Source organism: Pseudoliparis swirei, chromosome 10 (genome assembly GCF_029220125.1).
Source record: "Pseudoliparis swirei isolate HS2019 ecotype Mariana Trench chromosome 10, NWPU_hadal_v1, whole genome shotgun sequence".
NCBI classification, from domain to species: domain Eukaryota; kingdom Metazoa; phylum Chordata; class Actinopteri; order Perciformes; family Liparidae; genus Pseudoliparis; species Pseudoliparis swirei.
Genome location: NC_079397.1, coordinates 9,100,498 through 9,127,615, shown reverse-complemented (window position 1 = coordinate 9,127,615; position 27,118 = coordinate 9,100,498). Strand labels below are relative to the sequence as shown.

General features: G+C 43.5%; 1 protein-coding gene across 1 annotated transcript in view; it reads left to right on the top strand.

The window, feature by feature from the left end:
• The window catches only part of LOC130200232 (proton myo-inositol cotransporter-like), a 76,622-nt gene that overhangs the window by 21,584 nt on the left and 27,920 nt on the right, over nt 1-27,118 (top strand). The window contains exon 4 of the mRNA XM_056424286.1: nt 10,996-11,104. Coding sequence (XP_056280261.1) covers nt 10,996-11,104 — 109 coding nt within the window. The remainder of the gene's footprint in view (nt 1-10,995; nt 11,105-27,118) is intronic.

Here is a 27,118-nt window from a genome sequence, read left to right as displayed (position 1 = left end):
TTCAGACTGATTTAAAATCGTAAGTGTTGGAATGTAATCACGATTGTTTGTGCTCCGCAGAAACCTCTTGAACCCGCTGTGCTGTTTTGTCTGGCGCTTTTTTCCAGATTGTTTCTTGTTTCTAGTTGCCCGGTAATTGAATGTTACACGTTGTTAGTCGTCAACAAGACTGACTGCATTTATGTTCCGGCAGAGCATTTCTAAATTTTTGATTTCATGCCATTATTATTGCTGCTTATTCTCACAAACACACACACACACACCTACACACACACACATACACACACACCTGATGGATGTCTGAGGGAGTTTTAGCATCGACCTCCGTCAGGGCTCTAATTCTCCCGCTGGTCATTAATAATTCAGGATATTTTAAAATTTTATAAAACTCCACTGCTGCTCTGCGTCTGTTTAACTCCACCGTGAACTCATAATGAGAACCGGGCTTTGAGGAGGATGTGCCAGGAGACAACGGACCTTCAGTATCCTAAAGGTCATAGATGTCCTGATTGGTCCAGATGGAATCAAAGTCTTGAGGCTTTATTAGTCAGAATATATTGAAATCAGATTATTAGAGAAGACACATTTCTGCATGTTTTCTGTGTTTTCTGGGTGGAGTGCATGGAAATGAGACCCGACCGGTAAATTATTATGGAGGCTGCATTAGCAGAGGATGCAAAGCAAGGCGAGCTGCTCCCGGTGAAAGCACAGAAGGGCGATTAGGGGATTGAATATTCCCTTTTCTTCCCTAATTGGTTTCTATCGCGGCCTACTTGTGAGTCCACAAACAAAAAGTATGAATGTATTCAGCTCCTGATTTAATATGTTCAAGTGGCTCTTCATTGGCTGCAGAATTGACTCCATCTTCTACGCGTCAGCAGGCGTCTGTAGGTGTTCACGGTGTTCATTGCTCTTTGTTGAACTCAATAGACGTTGGGAATAGGGATTTTTTTTTTTCTTCGTATATTTTTTCCTATTTTTTAGCAGAGGAAGGACAGCAATAATTTGGCATTATTGGCTTTAAAAGTTAGTCCTGCCGATGAGTTTAGCTCAAAGTAAATGATGCACGGAGTGACCTGTAAGTCCCTGTAACGAGTGTTAACATGTCTCCATTGAGCGAGATACGAAATACAACAAATATCTATCGACATCTCTCTATTCTTTGCATAAATATATATTATCATAATATTTTGTTTCCATTGAATGGTGTATTTGACACTGAACTACTTCCTCTTTATCTCACTCATAGTGTCCAAACGAGCATAAAATATCACTAGGACCCTGAAATTCTGCCTCTAACAATGGATATCCAGGCCCCCCCCCCCAAAAAAAATTCACGCGCAAACATAACCAGTCATAACTATCCCCTTGGGGCTTAGCCCCCCCATTTCTTTGAATCCTACAAGCACCCCTGGTCAACAGGCACCATTATGTTGTACATTCTCCACACAGAACAGATGTCTCTGGTAATTGTGTTTCTTTCGTATACGTTCCTTTCAAAAGGAAGGTATATGTTGGATGTCTTGGCCCTGAAGAAAGCACATGACTATAAGGGCTCTTTCCAGTCTCTATGCTCAGCTTAGCTTCCATCTCCACATATTTAACAGAAAGACACATTGCATCGATCTACTCATGGCAAGAAAGCGTGTAAGCATATTTCCAGTGAAATACACTTCGATATGTAGACAATTATTGTGGTAAACAACGTTTTCACCGCTCACGCAGAACTAAGGTGGAAAGGAAAATTTCAAGTTCTTAATTTTCTTTAGAGGACTTTCAATGAACTGCACTTCATCAGCCTTGAGTTATCATCACTCTTGTCCACTCACAATGGAGGATCAACAAAAGGAGATTTTTAATTTGTTCCATTTTCCCTTCTTTTTTTTCTTGATCCTGGGGCACAATGGGATTGAAAATGAAAGCTCCTTGAACACAGCAATGTTCTTCTGAAAAAGGCCATTTCCAAGTTTTCATATGCGATGATGCAATGGACCTGTGGCTCCTCCAGAGATGCTTTATTTAATTAAAATACATTCAACTGGTATCCTGTGGGTACAATGAGCCCTGAGTGAAATTAACAAGCACAGTAATGGTTATGAGTCAAATGTTCCATCCGTGAATGCAGGTTTATGAGAGCGGTAAATTATCTCTGTAAGAACTATTATCCAAACAGGTTTGAATGGGGAATGGCGAAATGAGAAATTCAGATGGTATAGGTAACGGTGCCTCTGTCTCCTGTTTGCCACAAGCCTCTCTCTTGGTTCTGTGTGTGTGTGTGTGTGTGTGTGTGTGTGTGTGTGTGTGTGTGCTTCTAAGGAAGAACCTTCCATTTGCATTAATGCAGGTGTGCAGCTGAATCTCAATAGCTCAGTAGATTGATTACCAGAATACTTTAAAATGGCTCCAGAGATGTGATTACTGGCCAATGGGAATGGATAGTTGGATAAGGGTGTGTGTGCGTGTCTCACAGGTTTGTGAATGGACAGAAGAGAAACGCAATTTCGATCTTCTGTATGTTTGCACATATGGAAAATTGACAAATAAAACTGACTTTGACTTTGACTTTGATGTAGCTGCGAAAACTGGAACCACCCATGAAGGCACATTCATTAGCATACAATTTTGTGATGCATACAGTTGAAGCCAAATATATATATATAGAGATATATATATATATATAAATATATATTTATTTATTCATATATTTATTTATTTGTATATATATATATTTATATATATGTATTTATTTATATATAAATATATTATTTTATATATTTATATATATACATATACAGAAAGTGCATAGAGAAAGGATCAGAGCTACATGTGATAACCGCTGACCAAACCCATGAGCAATGATGGGTGGATCTCCATTAAAAGAAAAATCCATTGTGCACACACACACACACACCCCTTCTGACTACCTTTTCCCAGCCGTGTTTTTTTCACAGCAGCACCGTCGGCTTCAGGAGACGGATCTCTGTAAGATCTCCTCAACACATCCGCTTCCTTGTCCCACATTTAGACGCCGCGAGGCCTCCTTCAAATCACGAGTCACGATGAGGAGTTTGAGAGCGGCGCTTCGTTCGCCCTCTATCTCGCTGCTGCGGCATGTGTCTTTTCCACTGAAACTATCACTTCTCTGGTGTTTCCCTCTTGAATCCCAACAAGATCCCCCTGTTTCTCCATGTGTCACTTCATCCGTCTCCTTCTCCTGCTCTGCATGTTTACTCTGCCTGAGCGGATCAATCGGACATCGACGCGTCGACTTAATCGTCTCTGAGCTCTCCGGGTGCCGTGTGGTCCTATTGTTCGGTGAACCCGCTCCGTTCGTCTCCAGGCCGATCGCTCGAGAGGAGACGGGTGACTCGGAGAGAAGACGCTGTTTAAAGAAAAGATTTTGGGGAAGATTAAATGGGGGAAAGAAGTTCACTGCCACTGAACTCCTCCTGCTTGGCGGGGGAACCGACATCAGACATTTGACGCTGCTCCACCCGGAAGAGACGCTGCGTCACTGAACTAGATTCTTCAACCAGGAACGCCTCGCATCAAAGACGGCCTATTTAAGAAGAATCATCCATCGTCTCTCTCTCGACGGTATTTTCGTCGCTCCCTGTGGTTTTTGTGGATTCCAATTGTCGAGGCTCCGCAGCGTTATTTATACCGTTTGTATCTAGATGCCGAATTATTATTGTGAAGAAAAAAAACGTATTAAGACGCCACGCAGTTAAAAACAGCAGCAGGTTAAATATAGATGGCAGCCAGCCCACTGCTGTTTCCAATGACAACAGGTTCTCTCTCTCCCCCTGTGGCGCTCCACTCACCTCCTCTCCTTCACCCCCAACCTTGTGACAGCAGATCCATCCTCTCCTTTTCCCTTCCTTTCCTATTGTTTCATTCCCCCTCTTGTCTTCCTCTCATCTCCCTTGCTTGACCTAAATTTTCTGTCTTCTTCTTTTTCCTCTCCATCATCTTTTTTTTGGTTTTTTCCTCTCCTCTTTTGTTCTCATTTGGCTATTTTCCTTTCTTTTTTCTTTCCTCTCCTCTAATTTACTTCCATTTGTTTTCTTTCATTTTATATAAAAAATGTAAATATAAACCCGCTCTCTTCTTTCCATATTATCCCTTTCCTTTTTTGCCCACTTCTTTCCTTTGCTTATTTCCTCTCATCTCATGACATTATAATTTTTTTGCTGCGTTACTTCTCATTTGATGACGGACGTAAAGACGTCTAACTGTAAAGATGCGAATTATAGAAATCTCAGTTTGAAAATCAGATGAGGTTTGAAGATGAATGCGCCTCCCTCTCAACTCCAGGTAGCTCCGCCGCTTTGATCTGATTCAGGGGTGTCATGTAACCAGGCGGGGAAATGTCAAAACCCAAATGGATGAACTTCTCTGGCTTCTTTTTGTTGGTTGTGCTGCTCCCATGTCTTTTCCTGCTCCTCTCTGCCGCTGTACCCTCAGCCTTCGCTCATCCTCCAGACTACAGAGGCAACACGACAGACCGACAACCTCCCTTAGAGTCAGTCAGGACTGAAGAAGAAGAGTTTGAGTGCAGCTGGAAAAGAGGAGAGCTTCCCAGGTCTCTGCAGGAGCCTAAGAGCCCACTGCATTTTGGGTAATTTGACAGCCAGGTTTGAGGAAATGTGTGTGTGTGTGTGTGTGTGTGTGTAAAGGTGCGTTCACACCAAAAGCGAAACTATTTTTTCGCGCGACTGAATCCCATGAAAAGTCAACGTACAGACACATGTGGCTGCGATAGACGCGATATTTTTCCGGGCGGCGCGTTTGGGGCGTTTGGGGCGACGCGATGTGAGCGACGCATTTACAGTGGCGCAATTTTCGCCCCGAGTTAAAATATTTCAACTTTGAGGCGGTCATCTCGCAACTCGGGCCAATCAGCTCTTGAGTTCCGCTCTGGTAGCGCTGGAAGCGGAAGTCTTTCAGACGTAACAGTAACATCTCATCGGTGAAAGTGACCGAGCTGAGTGAGCCTACGGGTGATGTCATGAACCCAAACACGAGGGCGTTAGTGTGTGGGACGTCCACAACAAGTAGAACTAGTGGTTAGTTATTTTGGTGGATGAAGGAGATGATAACAGTCTTTACGGAGACGAGACACGGAGATAAGCCCCGCCCCTCGCGGAGCGTCTCGACGCTTATGGTGAGAACACGGTGAATGGTCGAGCGAGTAAACTCACGCGTTGTGGGCGACGCGAAAAATAGTTTTGCTTTTGGTGTGAACGCACCTTTACTCATTCCATCCATCTCTCGGCCAGTCTGGTGCTCGGCTCCCGGCAACCGTTGGCCCCTCGGTGCCCTCGGATAAATACAGCTGCTCCCCTGCAGACACTGACGAGATTTGAGCAGCTCCACTTAAGAAGCACCAATCAAGATCCGCCCCCCCCCTCCCAAAACACACAACAACATACAGCTTCTCCGCGGCATCGCGGAAACAACGGGTCTGAAACCTGCCGGGCCCGCTTATCTCAAGTGAACACGACCTCTCGCGGCGTCTTCTTCATCTGATTGGATTGTCTTCCCCTGAACACACCACGCCTCCGCTTGGTGTCACAGCGGGCCGACGGATGTTTTTGGGCCGCCAACGATTCAGGAAATACAGAAATACAGAGTATTAATGAACAGACACATACCAGGAAGTAGCCTCTCCGTAAAATACGTTTTTAAAATGAATCTTTACTGGCACAAAAGTCAGCATTTAGTAGTTTGAAGACCCAAAGACTCCTCTCAGTCCACACCCCCCTCCTCGAGCATGTCAACCCCGTCTAGTACTATAACCCCAGGACATGCCTGACTCTTTCCCACGATCCCACAGAGACAATGTTACATCAAAAGCGTTCCGAGAACAAAGACGAGAACATTCGTCCCCCGACTGTGGCCACTTATGAACATAATGGTTTCATCACCCCGGAGTGCCATGCGATCATACTCCTCCTCCACCCTCCACACAGGGCTGTAAAGCAGAACATGCATTATGTTGGACATGAACACCATTATAAGTAACAAGGCTGTGACATCACGAATGTATGAAAACATTTGTGATTCAGTTATAGTGGTTGAACTGAAAGCCACGCTGGTTTTAACACGTCCGCCTTTATCTTGACTCCGTAGCTGCTGTTCAGCGGTAACATTAACCTTTTAGAAACAGGTGTGTAGGATGTGACGCGTCATGATCCTGATGATGGGGAAGCTGAGGAGAGAAGAGGGGGAGCAATAATTGGAGGGGAAATGGGGGTTTTGGTCGGAGGGCAATGTATTAGTAGTAGTATTTGTAGTAGTATTAGTAGTAGTATTAGTAGTAGTATTTGTAGTAGTATTAGTAGTAGTATTTGTAGTAGTATTAGTAGTAGTATTTGTAGTAGTATTAGTAGTAGTATTTGTAGTAGTATTAGTAGTATTTGTAGTAGTATTAGTGGTAGTATTTGTAGTAGTATTAGTCGTAGTAGTAGTAGTATTAGTAGTAGTAGTAGTAGTATTAGTAGTAGTGATGGTGCAGCAGTAGCAGTATGTGGTGCAGTAGTGGCAGTAGTAGTTGCAGCAGTGGTGTAGCAGTATTAGTAGTAGTTGTGCCAGTAGTATTGGCAGTGGTGGTAGCAGTTGTAGTAGTAGTAGTAGTATTTGTAGTAGTATTAGTAGTAGTAGTATTTGTAGTAGTATTAGTAGTAGTAGTAGTAGTATTTGTAGTAGTAGTAGTAGTAGTAGTATTTATATAGATATCACCAATCAAGGACTGCAGCCCTCCTGGTTATGCAAGCGAAAGCCCACTTCAAGCCCCGCCTCATTGGGCCCTCTTTGTGTCCTGATTGCACATTGTTCAACACCAGCCTCCCCCCCCCCCCCCCACCGCATTGACCCATATCTATATCACTGATTTATAAAGGATTATAAGAATCAGTCACCTGGGTCTCGCGGATGGATTCTTGCTCGATGTTCCTGGAAAGTGTGTATTTCAACTGTGTATTTATATATTTCTAAGCGTGAATAAATTGGCTCTAATTGGCCAGGGGGGGGGGGGTGTTGTGCCGGGGGTGTCTCCCGAGGAAGAGAGCTAATTGGCGGATCCTTCGGTGAATATCAAAGAAGGAGAAGGAAGAAGAGGAGGAAGATGGAGACGGGCCCGGTTCTCATTAAAATCACGTCCCTGGCGCCCCACACACACACGTCGTGGTCTCGCGGTCTTGAAGTGAGCCGATCAGCCTTTGCTGGATGGGATGCCGATGAGATGGGAAGTCAAATTCGCTGCTCATCTCTTTTCATGGGAGACGGTTTGTTCTGACTTGTGTCCGTGCATCTTGCTGCGATCCGCACGCCTGAACGCATCACGCTGGGAAGTTCAAAGGCAGTGGCGGTATCGCAGCGCAGGCCGAATGAAACGAGGCCGAAGCGGTCGTGAGAGGTTCAAGATCGCCGCGTAGCTGCGAGACCTAATCGCCGTGCTCGTGTCGCGTCGCCATCTTTCATCTTCCACGTCTCGTCTGATTGAACTGCAGCTGCGTGGCGTTCGGCCGAGGAGATGGAGATGAGCCTTTGTGCGTGTGCCTCTGGGCATATGCGAGTGTGCATGAATGCTTCTATTTGCGTTCTAAATCTTCGTAGGAAGACGTACGTACGTCCTGCTTTGTCTACCCCCGAGGGAGTGAGACGTGCGTCGGTATGATTGATCGTATCTGAGCGGGTTCATGTGTGCGTTTCCATGGTTGTGTGTGTTTGGGCCGAGTAAACGTAGCTCTCCTTCAGGCAGCCATCAGGTCTCCGCTCTCTCTCCATAGTCGACTTTGACTCATGAATCCTGATTTCCCCGCCAGCTAATCAGATAACATCCCTCTGCTCTGGTCTCGAGGGATCGACCAATCAAACTGCACCACGTTAGCGCCATGGAAATGGCTCAGGCCCATGAACGCATCACTTCCTCTTCACTGTCTGCGGTTAGAGCGATGCTTCACGGTCAACGACGACTTGGAAAGCTGAAAGGGAGACACACAGTATTGACTTAACAAAAACAAGCTTCTATTAATTGCGTTTGAAAAAGCTCTTTTTCTCAACTATTTGTAAGCCAAGCAGGCGAAAGCATGCATGTAAACTAAGGGTCGATACACAAGAGACATGCAGTTAAAAAAACCTGACTTATAATCTATGTATGGAAAGCATGTTACGACATTTACCATAATTTATTTAGTGGATAGTTTATTTTATTAGATAAATACCCATATCTTTATAACTCCTGTCCAAAATTACTAAAAGAATTGTGAAGCCTCAATCTCAACCCCTGATGACATCTTGATGACATCATTGGGTTTATATTTTCATTTTAATAAACTGAAGACATTTTACACTTTGTATACGTATTTACATGTGTTCTCTCCACAGTGGTGCTCCTCACAAGGAGAACACTAAACACAACTAACTATCTAGGGAGAAAAAAACTGTGCTCAGTTTAAGTGATGACGATATTGAATCTTATATATATATATATAAATTCAACCTTATCTGGCTTTATCTAACGTCAGCACCCTCCAACCACAGTCATCATGTGTTCACGACAGAGCATGGAGCGTGTGCGGTCACGATGCCTTCACCAAAGCTCTTTGTATCGCTCTGTGATGCAACACTAATTATATTACCAATGCTTTGGCTAATTACACTAATTACATTATAGTCCCTTATTGGAAGTACTGCATATAATTGAGCTGTACACTGTGATATGGTCCACATATGGAGTACGATGTTCACGGGGTAGCTTCATATGAAAAAACAATAAGCTTCTGCTACACTGTTAGATTCTACCTCACCTGTTGTTTACTTACTATAGTGACACTGATATAATAAGCCTGCATCCCTTCAAAGCTCTCACCGTTCCCCAATCCACGCTAATTGTGGAATACTTTTCTGTGTGCTATCAGAGTCAGTAAACACACTCTGATATTTTTCTTGGAACAGATGGTATAAGTACACAAATTGTCTCGAATTAGCCTAAATAGAAAGATGAAGCTGAGTCCATGTTGCAGATAAGGCAGAAATCTCATAATGATTGCTTGCTTTAACAACATAAACATCGAAGAAAATACGCAGAACCTGTTTATGTGGAACACATTTAATTCAGGTGTTACATTGAGACTGCTATGTATCAGGCGGCTTCAGAGTGTTCTTTAAAAGCTGCGTCTCTTTTAAAAATGGACACGGGAGTGGCTCCCGCAGGGGGAAACGCGGAGGGTTTGGTTAAAGTTAAAAAGCCTTTCATTTAGCATCTCAGAGTCGATGGGAATCAAAGATGACAAAGTTTCTCTCCAGAAGTCGGCCGTGCAGAAGCAAAGCCGGAGTGTGTTTGTGTGTCAGCGGGAGTCTCCCTTACAGACTCTGGTCTGCTTGCTGCTAAGGAGATGTCCACTGGTCCAGAGTCCTCCCACACACAGCTGCTCCCAAATAACCCGCCTGCGTGTGTGTGTGTGTGTGTGTGTGTCTGTGTATGTGTGTGTCATTTCACATGTGCAGGCTCATCAGCCTTATTTTATGATACGTTTGTATGTGCAGTGTGTTTGCTCAGTCACACGGTGGCCCGACGTCCTACCTGTGTGTTTCTTCGCTGTGTGTGTTCAGCCTTGTTTGTCCGATCCCTCGGCACCGTGTGCGCCTCCTTCTTTATCCGACAGCTTTGTGCCCGTCCAACCGTTCTCTCCTCCCAATAAGACTTCTCCTCCTCGAGGATGGGTCTGTCTGGGTGTGCTGGACATCACAGTTTTCTCCTTGGATGCTGAGCCAATTGGGGACTCGAGTCATAGTTTTATCTGAGACTGAAATATCCACCATCTGAAAAATAGGAGAGAAATAAAAAAACAGTGCTATGCTGATCTTCAAGAGAGACGTTTACTTTTTAAACTTTTACCAGCACCACCACAGCGGAGGTCAGAGGTCAAAGTAACAAAGCCTCCGTGGCTTGTGCAAAACAAATGTCAGGATGGCAGATGGTTCCTGTCACGGAGGTGGGCAATTTGAAAATATAACCAATCTGGATATTTTTATCATTTCTTATAGTAATGTGATTTTTAATGTGTGAAATAAATGGTTCAACGTTGTGGGAAAGAGGCTCATTTCCTTTATGTCCGAGAATTGGATGAGAAAATCGATACCACTTAAATATCAAGGTACCGCCAGCGGCCACTTAGCTTAGCTTAGCTTAGCACAAAGACTGGAAAAGACTGCTCCATCTGAAGGGAAGTAAATCTGCCTACGAGCCCCTCTAAAGTTCACCAATCAACACTTCATATCATATTTGTTTAATCTATACAAAGCGCAAAAGTGTCAAAGCAACAGGTTAAGGTTTTATGAGCGCCTGTGTACTAGAATATGTCTTGGTATTGTAGCCTCCTGGAGCGTTGTGCTAAGCTAAACTAAGCAGTTTCTGGTGGTAGCATAGTATTTAAAGTACAGACTTGAGAGTAGCAACAAATATGAGCACATGTTTTAGACTCAGAAATCAGAAACATCAACACTAGATGTTCTTGTTAGCATAAGTGGTTTGGTTCTTCGTACAGTGGTTAGCTGGTGTTGGAGGTGTGGTGGTCAGGCGCAAAGGAAACAGGCAGGAGTCGAGGTAAGGTGGAACAAAAAACTATTTTTACTTAAGGAAAAACTCACAGCAGAACTCAGGCAAGACGGCGAAGTAACAAGAGATTTACTACAATAATTTACAACAGGAATTAACAACAACATTCTGGCAGTGGAAGTATATATAAGGGGTGACACCACAGGTGTAGCGCATGAATAATCAGTGGCTGAGAGCAGGTGAAGGGAATGAGCAATCAGAGACAGGGCAGATGATCACAGGGACAGGAAGTGCAGAGGACACAAGAGACAGGACTTCAAAGTAAAACAGGAAGCAAACAGGATTTTACACTGTTTGGGCCTCTGCGTCATCTTTACAGACATTCTGGATTTCAAAATGACTTTCTGCTGTGCCTGTGCTTGTGTCTGCAGAAGGCCCCGTGATTTGGAGGATGCTGACCTACCCCCCCACTCGGCGAGCCCTCCTGGTGGGCTGCGGTCTTCAGATGTTCCAGCAGCTTTCGGGAATCAACACGGTCATGTGAGTGAAACAATCCACCAGTATAGGTCCGAGTTATTCTCCAGGCTGCGTCATGACAACCGACTTCTACAAACCGCACTGGTCAGTGTATAATGAGAGGCTCGATGAGACAGTTATGAAGTATTTCCATCAATTTGAACCCTGCTCATTTTCATAGGAAATTATCCTCATCTTTGAGGACACATGCACAACAAGCCTGTAAGAAATATCTTATTTAGTGATTTAGTTCAGTTCACTTTGCTACATGAGGGAAAAAACTAAAACATGGGAACCTCACCAAGACCAACAGACAATGAAATCTGAGAATCTAGCTCAGGATGCTAAATAACTGGAGGGCGGGGACGGAACGCCAACACGCGGCGTGATGTCAGAAGATCACGTTGATTTCAATTCAGTTTATTTTGTATCGCCCATTATCACAAATTACAATTTTTTCTCAGAGGGCTTTACAGTCTGTACACATACGACATCTCTGACCTTTGACCTCACATCGGATCAGGAAAAACTCCCAAACAACCCTATCACAGGGAAAAAAGGGAAGAAACCTTCAGAAGAGCAAAAGAGGAGGATCCCTCTCCAGGATGGACAGGTGCAACAGATGTCATGTGACCAGAAGGAATCATTACAGAGTTACAACACATTCAATGAGTATGACAGAGTGTATGAATAGTTGGTAGTGGGCATGGACCACGATCCAGACCTCCATGATCCATCAGGCAGATGGAGGTAGAGAGGAGGAATGGGCGGGGCATCAGCAGGGCCAAGACATCAGACCCAGCCAGGTCCAATGGACCCTATGAGACGTGAAGTCAAAAGGACTCCAGGGAGGAAGCAGAGTTAATAATGTGCAATGGAGAGATGACAATTCATCCATAAGTAGAGAGAAAAGAGGAGATAGGTGTTCAGTGTATCCTAAAACACATGCATTATCACGACTTGACGGGGAGCCATGGAAAAATAGGACTCAATTGCAGACCGTAGAAATGAGGACGTCAGATTCAAAAAACAAACGTTATTTACTGGGCAACATTTAGAGACGAACCGACACAGACAAGAGGTCGACACAGACTTAAATACACAGGGGAATGAGGCACAGGTGGAAACAATGAGGGCGGGGTCTGCAATCACACAGGAGGGCGGCACACAAGGAGGGAGGAGTCTGAAACGAGAGACAAGGTGAGTGACGGACAACACAACAGAAACAGACAGTGAAAACAGAACTACCCAGAGGGTCTGGGTGTAACATGCATAGTTTGATGCATTTAATCTCATTTTGGAGAGCCGTTGAAATGTAAATTGTTGCTCAAGCGTATGCAAGGGATTGTTTCCGCTACAATTAAAATCGGTAACACTCAAAGTCACGCCATGTTCAGACAGAAAACGTCACTTGTCTGTAAATACGCGAGCCAATCATCTCTTTTTAATTAGATCAGAAAAACATCATGTTTTTTTACCTAATTGAAGATAAAATGATTGCTGCCATGACAACTTTCTAGGGTTGTTGAATCTCGTTAACCTCTAGTGTCCAAACTGGAATGTGGTCCTTTACCAGCAGGAGCTTTTAACTGGTTATGAAACACCAGCCCTCTCCACACACGTTGGATCATGACGGATGTGTTTGAATTAGCAGCGCAGTATTAAAAACATAAAGCATTCTTTTCATATTTCATAACGCACGACCTGTAGCCTCGTCACATCACTGCGGACGCGCCACCTATCCCCCCCTTTTTTTCCTTCCTTTTATCTCTCCATCCGAGGAGATTGTGTCATCCGTCTCTGTCTCCTCTCTCCTTCGAGATCAACTTCATGACTCGCTCTGTAAACAATCTGCTGATAGTTGCTGTTGCTTAGCAACTGTCGGAGGTGAGAGCGACGGGACTAGTGACGGTATGAGCGACGGGACGAGCGACGGGACGAGCGCGGCGGTGTTTGAGACTATGGACTTTGTGTGTGTGTGTGTGTGTGTGTGTGTGTGTGTGTGTGTGTGTGTGTGTGTGTGTGTGTGTGTGAAATTCAGCGGTGGTTACCAGAGGTGACACAACTCGCTAACATATCTCAATAGATATGTTCCCGTGGATGTCTGTTTCTCCTCCTGCATATTCATCTGCATCTCCTGTTGCCAGCAGCTTGAACAGAACGGGGGACGAACTTAATCCGTCACCACTTTCCCCCTCCGCCTCTCCGCCTCTCCGTCTCTCCGTCAGCTGTGACCCATTTTACACAACGCACCAATGCATCTTTGATCAAGATGGTGTCGAGATTGCGTGACGTTTGTCACCTGGCATTAAGATGCTTGTGTTCCTATCCGACTGCCCTTTTCACTGGTGAAACACCCACTGTGGATCCTATGGGGATAATTACGTCCTTCATAATTGGCACTTATAATAATAATAATAACTTTATCTATATAGCACCTTTAAAAACAGAGTTTACAAATGGCTCTACAGATAATCAAGGCAAAACAAATAGAATGGTAAGATACAAATATAAAAAACAACAGACAAACCAAATTAGGGGAAACAAAGAATTCATATCCTCATTCAGCTGACAATCAATTATTGAGGATACAGGAGAACATTCCTGCCGACGGCTGTTAGGCTCTATAACAGATCACCTCTTGCCAGATCCTAGTGCAATAACTGAAATAATAACATAATAATTATACCTCTGTACACATTCATATTTACACTATGTTGATCTGCACTTCACACATTTCATTTACACTACACACATACACACACTTTGTATTTTGCACACTCTGTCTATATTTAATTTAATTTTACACTGCAGTCATTAGTATTATATTTGTGTATGCATATATGTTGTGTATATATATATATACATATATATTTTATTTTGTATTTTATATTTTACTTTGTATACTTTGCACAGTCATTGTATTATATTTGTTTGTGTGTGTGTATATATATATGTTTCATTTTATTTATATACACTACCGTTCAAAAGTTTGGGATCACTTAGAAATGTCTTTATTTTTCAAAGAAAAGCACTGTTTTTTCAATAAAGATAACATTAATCAAAAATACACACTATACATTGTTAATGTGGTAAATGACTATTCTCGGTGGAAACGTTTGGTTTCTAATGAAATATATCCATAGGTGTATAGAGGCCCATTTCCATCATCTATCACTCCAGTGTTCTAATGGTACATTGTGTTTGCTAATCGCCTTAGACTAATATCTGATTAGAAAACCCTTGTGCAATTATGTTAGCACAGCTGAAAACAGTTATGCTGGTGATATACGCGATACAACTGGCCTTCCTTTGAGCTTGAAGTTTGAAGAACAAAATTAATACTTCAAATATTAATCATTATTTCTAACCTTGTCAATGTCTTGACTATATTCAATTCAATTCAGTTTATTTGTATAGCCCAATTTCACAAATTACAAATTTGTCTCGGAGTGCTTTACAATCTGTACACATAGACATCCCTGCCCCAAAACCTCACATCGGACCAGGAAAAACTCCCAAATAACCCTTCAGGGGAAAAAAAAAGGGAAGAAACCTTCAGGAGAGCAACAGAGGAGGATCCCTCTCCAGGATGGACAGATGCAATATATGTAATGTGTACAGAAGGACAGATTTAGAGTTTAAATACATTCAATGAATGTGACAGAGTGTATGAATAGTTCATAGTAGGCATATTCCACGATGGAGACCTCCACGATCCATCAGGCAGATGGCGGTGGGGAGGAGGAGTGGGCGGAGTCTCAACAGTGGGCGGAGTCTCAACAGGACAGTGGCGTAGTCAGGAGCAGGAATTCCACGACCCAGACCTCGATGATCCATCAGGCCAGTGTTGCCAGGTCCGCGGTTTTCCCGCGGAATTGGGCTACTTTTGAAGTGTTGCCGCGGGTTGAATTTTTTGTCCGCTGGTTCGGGTAGACCTATTTTGCATGCAAATTACATGAATATCTTTAAATAAAAATCCATATTTAAAATGAAATAATTTATTTCTACCCAAATCCTACCAAACTGACTCCAGATCAGCACGTACACACATGGACATGGGACACGCCCACATACACACACGCACCTAAAGCTCTCGCCGCTCTCAGTCTCCGCGACCCGCTCGATCCCAACTCTGGTCTGGTAGTTAGTGTAGCTAGCTACACTGGAGAAACATGACACCCGGTAAGTGGGCTAAATACGGGAAGAAATATACGAAAGAATGGGAAAATGAAAACGGAATTAAAGAATGGATAGAACGTGTGGCTGGGGATGATACCAAAGCTTTTTGTCGGTACTGCAAAACCGAGATTCGTACCACAGTGATCTCCAAAACCACAGCAAAACGGGGAAACGCATTCGAAATGCTGCTCCGTTCTCCAGTTGTCGAGTGCGTACATTGTTTGACAGTGGCATAACCACAGTGATAATTGACCGCTCTGTGAAGTTAGCCGAGCTTAAAATGACAGCGCACATTGCTTGCCATTCAAGCATTTTGACCGTGGATCACCTGGGAGAGCTTGTTGGTGAAATTGCACAGAAGGACATCAAACTGCACAGGACGAAATGCTCTGCACTCATAAACAACGTAATCGGCCCAGACATGCAGCACCAGCTTCTAAAGGATATAGGGGAAGAACTGTATTCTTTAATTATCGATGAAAGTACCGACGTGGGCATGCAAAAACAGCTTGCTGTTGTCATAAGATACTACAGCCAAACACAGCAGCGCATTGTTTCTACTTTTGCTGGTATCAAAAATTTAGACGGCGGAGATGCCAATTCAATAACAGAAGCATTGCTGAATTTTTTGCAAGAATGCAAGCTGTGTCCAAAACGATGCATCGGGCTCGCAACCGATGGATGCAATACTATGTGCGGCAAGAACCATTCACTTCTCACAAAATTTCGAGAGCACAACCCCAACGTCGTGTTTGTGAAATGTGTGTGTCACTCGATTCAGCTGTGCTCCTCATATGCAATGCGTGTGTTGCCGAGAAACGTAGAATACCAGATTTCGCAAACTTATGCGTGGTTTTCACACAGTACTCTCCGCCAGCAAAACTACAGGCAACTTTATGAAACAATTAACGTTGGAGAAGCTCCACTAAAAATCCTCCAACTTTCAGACACAAGGTGGCTAGCTGTCAGCGCGTGCCTGAATCGGGTGCTCGACCAGTACGAAGAGCTCAGACTGCACTTCCAGTTGGCAAAAGACAAGGACCGAAGCTACAGTGCGGAGATTGCCTTTCAGATGTACTCAGATCCAGTCAACAAACTTTACTTAGTGTTCCTTCAGCCCATCGTCCAGGAGGCAAACCGAGTGAACAAGATGTTTCAGATGGAAAACACAAATCCATGCAGTCTTTTCCACGAACTCATCACGTTCTATCTGAGCCTGCTACGAAGAGTCACAAAAATCAGCACCGTGGTCATGGACAGCTCAAGGTGGACAGAGATCATAGCCTTTGACGGGGCCATTGAAACCAACCAGCTGCCTCTCTCCGCTGTTGATTATGGAATTCTGTTCCAGATGGAGCTGGAGAATGCAAATCTACACGCACCAGCAGCAGAGAACGTCAAACAACGTTGCAAAAATTACCTACTTGAATTTGCGAAGCAAATGAAACAACGTCTGCCTACCAACATGCAGCAACTCCAGTCTCTCGGGGTCTTGAGTCCATCTACGGTACTCAGTGTTCAGAAAAAAACCCAGCTAGCATCTCTGTCATTTCTCCACCTGTACACAGGAAACCTCGGCAAGCTTGATCAACAGTGGAGAGTGCTGGACACGCTTCAGTGGGAGAATACAGAAGACTGCAAAACCGAACAGTTCTGGATTGAAGTGAAAAATCACATTGATGCTGCCGGTGACAAGGACTTTGCTGAGCTTGGATCGTTTGCCCTCTCACTTCTGGCATTGCCATTCAGCAACGCAGCTGTGGAACACATTCTCGGAGATGAATTTGATCAAGACCAAATTGCAATCGAATGAAAGACAGCCTTCTGGAGAACATCCTTCAGATTCGGGCCTTCATGCAGAGGCATGGAATCTGCTGCCACCAGTTCGAGCCAACCAGAGAAATGCTGGCCTTGTTCAGTACAGACATGTATGACAAGGACCAAGAGGGCGAGGGATCTCAAAGCGTCTAAACAAAAGACATTGGAAATTGTAAATAGTTCCATTTCAAGGAGTTTTTCTCTTTTTTTACTGTAAGGCACCTTCTACAAGTCAAACAGGTAAGCTGAAATTATTTTAATTCAGTAAATGCATAGCCTATTTACACATGTATGAACTATAAGTATATGATAAAAATATAGTGAAGCAACATGATAAGGTGTTTCAGTTGAAATAAGGTGTTGCATTAACTACAGTAAATGCATATGAAGTAAAAACAGTACATTCATGTTGTCCAGGCAGGGTGGAAAAGAGAAAAGGGAAGAGAAAGCCTCAAGACAAAGCAACAGGTTAGTTTGTCCATCAGTGAATTGGTCTACACGTTCACAGAGCTATATTTATTTATGATAATATACTGTATCTAATTACACAAGGCCATTTTAGGACCTAGGTGAAATAACTGTTTTGGGAAAACTGCTTTTAATGCTGGCATACTAACCATTTGGTGTTACTTTGTAGATATTACAATACATTTGGCAATGATAGCAATGCTGTTGGACTTTAAAAGCAGTGTATATGGTTTGGCACGGGCATATTTTGAATTCTGATATTGGGCTTGTTTTTTGGGCTTGTTTTATTGGCCATTGGGCTGGTTTGGGCTGGTTTTGATTGGCCATTGGGCTGGTTTTGTCACACAGACCTGACAACCCTGCATCAGGCAGATAGGATCTATGTCGTCTCATAGGGTCCGATGACCCCATGAGACGTGAAGTCAAAAGGACTCCGGGGAGAGCAGAGTTAGTAACGTGTGATTGAGAGATGAAAATTCATCCTTAAGGAGAGAAAAAAGAGGAGATAGGTACTCAGTGCATCCTAAAACGTCCCCCGGCAGCTATAAGCCTATAGCAGCATATCAAGGGGCTGGACCAGGGCAAACCTGATTCAGCCCTAACTATAAGCTCTGTCAAAGAGGAAGGTCTTAAGTCTACTCTTAAACGAGGTGACTGTGTCTGCCTCCCGGACTGAAGGTGGAAGCTGGTTCCATAAAAGAGGAGCTTGATAACTAAAGGCTCTGGCTCCCATTCTATTCTTAAGACTCTAGGAACTACAAGTAGTCCCGCATTTAGTGAGCGTAGCTCTCTAGTGGGGCAATATGGTACTACAAGCTCCTTAAGATATTATGGTGCATCACCAATCAAGGCTTTGTAGGTTAAGAGAAGAATTTTAAAAGTGATTCTTGATTTTACTGGGAGCCAGTGCAGAGCAGCTAGTGCAGGAGTGATGTGATCTCTTTTCTTAGTTTTAGTGAGAACACGAGCTGCAGCATTCTGGATCAACTGGAGGGACCTAAGAGACTTATTAGAGCAGCCTGATAATAAGGAGTTGCAGTAATCCAGTCTCGAAGTAACGAACGTGAACCAATTTTTCTGCATCTTTTTGAGACAAGATGTGCCTGATTTTTGAAATATTACGTAGATGAAAGAATACAGTCCTTGAGATTTGCTTTACGTGGGAGTTAAAGGACAAGTCCCGATCAAAGATAACGCCAAGATTCTTTACAGTGGTGTTGGATGCCAGGGCAATGCCGTCTACAGAAAGGGCCGATTAAAATTACTTCGGTTTTGTCTGAGTTTAACATCAAGAAGTTGCAGGTCATCCATGTTTTTATGTCTTTAAGACATGCTTGAATTTTACCGAGTTGGTTGCTCTCCTCTGATTTTATCAATAGATATAGTTGAGTATCATCTGCATAACAATGAAAGTTTATGGAATGTTTCCTGATAATATTGCCCACAGGAAGCATGTATAAGGTAAATAAAATTGGTCCAAGCACAGAACCTTGTGGAACTCCGTGATTAACGTTGGTGGTTATCGAGGCGTCATCGTTTACAAATACAAACTGAGATCGATCTGATAAATAGGATTTAAACCAAATTAGTGCCGTGCCTGAAATGCCAATCGACTGCTCCAGTCTCTGTAATAGGATGTCATGGTCAATGGTGTCGAATGCAGCACTAAGGTCTAACAAGACCAGGACAGAGAGGAGTCCTTTATCTGCTGCCATTAAGAGGTCATTTGTAATTTTTACCAGTGCCGTCTCTGTGCTGTGGTGTTTTCTAAATCCTGATAGAAATTTCTCAAATAAACTATTATGATGTAGAAAGTCGCACAACTGATTTGCGACCACTTTCTCAAGGATCTTGGAGAGGAAGGGGAGGTTAGAGATCGGTCTGTAGTTAGCCAACACCTCTGGATCCAGAGTGGGCTTCTTCAGGAGAGGTTTAATAACAGCCACTTTGAAGGAGTGTGGTACGTGGCCTGTTAGCAGAGACACATTGATAATATCTAATAGAGAGCTGCCAATTAAAGGCAAAACGTCTTTAAGCTGCCTTGTCGGGATGGGGTCCAAGAGACAGGTAGACGTGTTCGAAGTAGAAACCGTTGAAGATAATTGGTCACGGTTGATGGGAGAAAAGCCCTCCAAATATACACCAGGGCATACAGCGGTTTCCAAGGCCATTCCACTTGAGGACAGATTGGCACTGGTTAAGGGCAAGAGATTATTAATCTTGTCCCTAATAGTTAAAATCTTTTCATTAAAGAAGTTCATGAAGTCATTACCACTGAGGTCTATAGGAATACTCGCCTCCACAGAGCTGTGACTCTCCGTCAGCCTGGCTACAGTGCTGAAGAGAAACCTGGGGTTGTTCTTATTTTTCTCTATTACTGACGAGTAATAGGCTGCTCTGGCATTACGGAGGGTCTTCTTATAAATTTTAAGACTATCTCGCCAAACTAAGCGGGATTCTTCCAGATTAGTTGAACGCCATATGCTTTCAAGCTTTCGTGACGTTTGCTTTAGTTTGCGGGTCTGAGGGTTATACCAGGGAGCAAACCTCATCTTCCTCACTGTCTTCTTCTTCAGAGGGGCTATCGAGTCCAGTGTCATTCTCAGAGAGCCTATGGCACTGTCAACAAGATGATCAATCTGGGACGGACTAAAGTTAGACCAGGAGTCCTCTGTTATATTGAGACGTGGTATCGAATCAAATACAGAAGGAATCGCTTCTTTAAATTTAGCTACAGCACTTTCAGTTAGACATCTGGTGTAGAAACTTTTGACTAACGGAGTACACTCCGGTAGTATAAATTCAAAAGTTATGAGGTTGTGGTCTGACAGAAGAGGATTCTGTGGGAAGACCTTCAAATGCTCAATGTCAACGCCATAGGTAAGAACAAGATCAAGCGTGTGGCCAAAGCTGTGAGTGGGTTTCTGTACTCTCTGGCAGAAGCCAATCGAGTCCAACAATGAGATGAATGCAGCACCTAGGCAATCATTATCAACATCCACATGGATATTAAAATCTCCTACAATAATAACTTTATCAGTTTTAAGAACCAAACTTGATATAAATTCTGAGAATTCAGATATAAACTCTGAATATGGACCTGGTGGCCGGTACAGAATCACAAATAGAATTGGCTGTAGTGTTTTCAAGGTTGGATGTGAAAGACTAAGAACAAGGTTTTCAAATGAGGTGTCGTGTAATTTAGGTTTAGGATGAATTAATAGGCTCGATTCAAAGATGGCTGCTACTCCACCTCCTCGACCGGTGCCTCGAGGAACGTGAGTATTAATATGACTTGGAGGAGTCGATTCATTTAGGCAGACATATTCTTCGTGGCTCAGCCAGGTTTCAGTTAGACAACATAAATCGATGTGATTATCTGATATTAAATCATTTAGTAACACAACTTTAGATGACAGAGATCTAATATTTAGGAGACCACATTTAATAGTCCTGTTTTGTTGCACTGCTGAAATAATGATGTTAACTTGTATCAGGTTATTGTGTACGACTCCTCTTCTGCTTTCTTTTGATAGAATTAATTTAAGTTTAAGTGGCCGTGGGACAGACACAGTCTCTATGGAGCTCTGGGAGGACTGGGAGGGAGGCGGAGGCCCGGGAGGGATGTGCTATGGGGACACTGGTGACAGGGTGACAGGGGTGGTAATATGAGGGGCGTGGGGCTACTCTGTTTCTGCTTTATGACATGAACCCTGCGTTGTCACAGATATGGCTGTCCGTTGATCAACTTGGTTATGTTTGCAGAAACGAGACGCGCTCCGTCCAACGTGGGATGGATGCCGCCTCCTCATCAGATCAGGCTTTCCCAGAAAGTCTTCCAGTTGTCTACGTAGCCCACATTATTCGCTGGGCACCACCTCGACAGCCAGCGGTTGAAAGACGACATTCGGCTATACAATTCGTCTGTCTGCAAATTTGGGAAAGGGCCAGAGAAAACGGTGTCCGACAACGCCTTGGCATAAGCACACACGGATTCCACATTAATTTTAGTGACTTCCGAGCGGGCTCGGGCGTCATTACCACCGCGTGTATTACAATCTGACTGTATCTCCGCTTGTCCTTAGCCAGCAGTTTCAAACAAGACTCCACGTCGCCCGCTCTGGCCCCGGAGGCACACAACTGTGGTCCGCGGCCGCTATTTTCACGTTCCTGACTATCGAGCTCCCGATAACCAGGGTGTGTTCCTCAGCGGTGTGTCGCTGAGCAGGAAAACTGGTTCGAAACGTGAAGTGGTTGGTGCACAGCGGGCTTCTGTATAGACTTACTACTCCTGCGAACAGTTACCCACGATCCCGGCTGTTCGGGCACCACCGGGGAACAGCTAGCAGCTGACTGTAGCTCCGCGCCGACTACGGGAGGGCGGGCTAACTAGCTTAGCTGTCTGAGCTTCGATGGCGCGGAGTCGTGCATCTAACCCACTTAGACCTGCCTCCAACCTAGCAAATAAACTACACTTGTTGCATGTATCGTTATCATTAAGGGAGGCAGGGGGATAACTATACATGAGACACACTGAGCAAGAGAAGAAGAAGCCATGCTCGCTGCTGAGCTGGCAACCGGAGCTTACCGGAGGAGTGAGATGATGCGTTCAGGAGCAGCTGGGAAAATCCCAGATGTTCTTTTCAATTTTCAATTCATTTGATAAATAAAAGTGAGTTTTCATGGAAGACACGAAATTGTCTGGATGACCCCAAACTTTTGAACGGTAGTGTACATATATATATATACTTCATTTTGTATTTTATATTTTACTTGTATACATCTATATCTTTCATCCCTGTTTTTTATATTTTATATTTATATTTTATTCTCGTGTGTTTAGTTTATTGGTGCTGCTACTGTGACGACAAATTTCCCCTTGGGGATTAATAAAGTATATCTATCTATCTATCTATACATGTCTTAGTTTGAATTTTTGTGTTTTGCACCACCTTTTGTTCTTTTTATATAAATAAAAGCCAATGATTGCCTGCATCGACAGTTTAACACAAGTTACACATTTGCCTCAGAGGGCTTTACAATCTGTACACATACGACATCCCTGTCCCAGAAACTCGCATCGGATCAGGGAAAACTCCCAAACAACCCTTTCATGGGAAAAAAGGGGAAGAACCCTTCTGGAAAGCAACAGAGGAGGACCCCTCTCCAGGATGGACAGAATAATAGATGTCATGTGACCAGAAGGAATCATTACAGAGTTACAACACATTCAATGAGTATGACAGAGTGTATGAATAGTTGGTAGTCGGCATGGACCACGATCCAGACCTCCATGATCCATCAGGCAGATGGAGGGAGAGAGGAGTGGGTGGGGCATCAGCAGGGTCATGGCATCAGACCCAGCCAGGTCCAATGGACCCTATGAGACGTGAAGTCACAAGGTCTCCAGGGAGGAAGCGGAGTTAGTAATGTGCAATGAAGAGATGACAATTCATCCATAAGTAGAGAGAAAAGAGGAGATAGGTGCTCAGTGTATCCTAAGATACATACACATACATCTTCAAATTATAATTTGGCCAAATTCAATCGAACATATACGTATTGTATTAACAAATATGACTAAAAATAAGTTTTCCCACCTTAGACCAGACGGATGTGGGCTGATCATGGAGGTGGTTTGTGCATCGGCTTTCCTCCAGGCGGCTTTCCTCCAGGGTTCTTAAGTCTCTGTTACGTCCGTCATCAGGAGTGCCTGTTTCACGTTACTGTCGTCCCTGTATTTGTGTATGTTCTCCGCTGCTTGGAAGACGGGTACTGAAAGCCAGCATCGCAAGAAATTGATTAAAAAAACAAGCTTCCAGACAAAGGTCATCCCATCCCGGTGGTACTGCTCGGACCACAATGCAAACAAAATAATCAGCTAATGCTCTTCCGAGGGAGCTGAATCAAATAACTGACTTCAACCAGCAGACAGCGGCGTGTGAGAATTGGACCCGGACCTAATAGGGGGCGAGCTGTGGAGGTAAGGCAGGGCGCAGCGAATAAAAGGGAGGACAGGTGTGCATGACAGGGGACCTTTACACTGCACACTTCTGTTAAGCATCTTCAGAGTCGGTTTTCTTTGATCCATGTACTGTATGCTTTCGTCATTATGGACAGCGTTCTCTGGGTTGTCGCTGTAACCTTGTGTGCGTCTTCCGTCTTTTTCCCACCTGCCTGTGTCCCTGCTTGAAGCTTATGACTTATGGCTTTATGACTTCTTTGGAAAAACAAACAAAAAAATGTTGATTACAAAAATCATGGAGGAATTAGAATATATGTATATATATATATATATTTTTTTTCTTATTCTTTTCTTTATTTATATTAATGTTTATTTGATAATAATAATTTAGGATGTGGAATATATAAGCATTTTTGCTTCTACCCATACCTTTTAAGTCTTCTCTTGTTTTGTATATTATAGTAGAACAATATTATATTGTATTAAGATTTATCAAGAAAACATTGTCAAAAACTAGAACGGGCATCGGTAGAGCGCATACCGCATACCACAAGATTGGGCATTGAAGTATGAACATTTTGGCATTAGTTGTATGCTACCTGATAAAATTGAAGATTTTGACCTATCCATATGACCTTTGACCTGACCTTGACCCGATTGATCCTAAAATCTAATCAATGGTCCCTGGATAGCCAAATCAATCATCCCACCATATTTTATCTAAGAAGATGTTGACCTTTTCATGACTCGAATTTTGACCTTTGACCTGATCGATCCCAAAATCTAATCAAATGGTCTCGGATAATAACCAATCATCCCACCAAATTCTCATATGCTACCCGGGTTTAGCCACTTTTTTTGACTTATGTGAATAACAATAATGCACGCATTTATACAAATATTAACGGTAAGATTACCTTCCGCATTTTCAATGCTAAGGTAATAAATAACAACATACTTACATTTCCAAAACATAACCTTCCATTAAAGTGAAGGTAACACACCCTGGTAGTTGAAAAGAGGAGGCCGGGCTCTCCCTGCACCTGGCTGCTCCTCCAGATTAAACTACTAGTCCGGCAACAACAAAAGAAACAACAATACAATGTGCCGCTCGAACCAGTATCGTAGGTATTGTCGCCTGCTCCAGCTTTACCCGCCAGGTCCCTGCTGGGAATTTGACGGGAGTCGGGATTTGACGGCTCACACAACGGCATATTCACAAACTGCAAACTCACCCAAATATTTGGACCAATAACAAACTTCTTGAAGAGAAGGCCACAAGTGCTGTCATGTTGTTAAGAGCCTGACGAGATTGCGCAAGATCTGGCCCAAAGCTGAACCCCATTTAACACGTTGATTGGCTATGTGGAGGAAGTGGAGGAAGTGGAGGAAGTAAAGGAAAAGCATATATTTTGCGCAGACATCCTATTTTACAACACATTGGGATGGTTCATGGTTCCCCAAAACACAACATTATACTTGTGTAATTTATAAACTATTATTATACTGTTGTATACTTCAAGGTGGGTGGGGCCAGGCCCCGTGGCCCTCTATTGGTCCAGCAGCCACAGCTGCCTTCTCAGACCGGACTCAGTCTGTCGAGTGCACCTGCAGATATCTGATAGGACTCTCGACATGTCACCGTGATCTCACAGTAATTTGTTCAATCTAATATTATTTCAAACCACGGGTACACCCGGTTACGAGGCTCTTGTGTTTGGTTCCAGGAACATCAAAACTAATGCGCTGCGTTATCGAGTAAGTTTCAATGGCACAAGATTGTACTGATTTGATTGTGCCATGAGTTACGCATCCGGCGTTGATCAATTTAAAAGATCATTTTGCAAGTCAAGAACGTCTCAGTTTGTCATCGATTCGTCGTTTTGCACAACGTACGGCAGCAACATGGTGAGTTATGGCATCATTTACACGACTTATGGTTGTGTCGTCTTTATATTTATACGCTGTATGTACGTTTAGAGTCTCAAACCTAAAAGATTTTTTTACTAAATAAGACTTTCTTCCCCTGGTGGTCCACTGGTAGGCGAGACTCTATATACGTGTGTCATGGCCCCTTTATTGTAATTCTACAAAACAAACTGTGGCTAATCTTTACCAGTCATGAGTCATGGCATATCTGTTGTTCTTTCATCCCCAGTGAAGCTACATGTTTTTAATTGGGTGTCTGAGGTGAACGTTAACACAGAGAGGTGACGGAGAGGCTGAAAGTGGAGCGATGGAGCCACTCCACTTTCACGGGAGAGGTGTGACTCCACTGTGGTCGCTCGTCACATGGTGTCCCGAGTGAGCTCCTTCCTTTCTTTTCTCTTCACGACGAACAACATGCTCGTCCAAGTTAAACAGTCGAAGCTGATCGAGTCACACGCTTTACACCACAAAAACACGCTGAAAGACTATGCAAGTGGGTTGATGATCCGTCTCAGGACCAATTATGCTAATTGGTGACAAATAGATTACCCGGCTACTCACTCACTCTCTTGATGGATGTATGTAAGATGTAAGTAGTCATATAACCACCAACACAAAAAGATCTAGATGTTGACCATGAAATGACAATGAAACGTGATTTCAGATGGATTATTCACTGAGTCACAACCAAAAGTAAGGAAAACATCCTTTTATTCCCCCCCTGCACACATCTCAAGATATTATATTCAGTACAAACTTTCACAAGACAATATTTAGTCTGTTTTAATCAAACCCGATGGGCATTTGATGAGATGGAAACCAGGAAACGAGGTTTAACACGAGTGGGAAGCCGATGCAGAAAACATGAAGAATGTCTCAAAGTTCATTAAGAAGATGGAGACGTTTAAAAACGTCAGTCGAGATGAATTGGAGGAGAAGGAGTCCGTGTGCACGATCAGTAACGAGTCGAGAAAACAGCAATGGCAATCCAACCAGTGGCGAAGGCCCATAGAGGGAAAGAAGGCTTCCTCTTAAAATTTTGAGATGAAAAAAAAAGAATAGCAGTGATATATATAATATATACTGTCAAAAACATTATATACCAAATCATTTTAAATAGTAAATATACCTGTGTTGACGCTGCCGAATGTATGGAGACCTAAGCCCTGTCAACAACCACTTGTTGTACGATATATAAATAATACGCCACCATCCTCACGGAGAGAGCTCCCATTTTCGGGGCGCCGTCTAACGGTGTGCGGCAGCGAGCAAATACTTACACGGTTGTTTCGCAAGGTTTGGCTTCATTGGCGGTGGATGAAACGTGAATCTTGGGCACAAAATGTGCGCCCTGGCCAATGACATCGTTTTTTATTTCATTTCGACTGGACCATTCGGCCAATCAGAGACCAGTATCTCCTCAGCCCAGAGAGTTTCTCCCAGCCTGAGCTACAGAGCAGGTTGCTAACCGGAGCTACATGGAGGCTCAGTGAGTAATGCTTGCCGGGTTTCCCCTGTCTGTTAATTCCAAAGTCCTGGGACTGTCTCGACCAACGGGTGAGAGGTCTGTGCAGCTTCCAGACAAGCAAGAAGTAACAAATCCGTCAGAGTTATCTAGCTTACAGCATGAAGCTAACTCTCAAGCTAATAGTTAACCCTGTTTGCAGAGCAGCAGA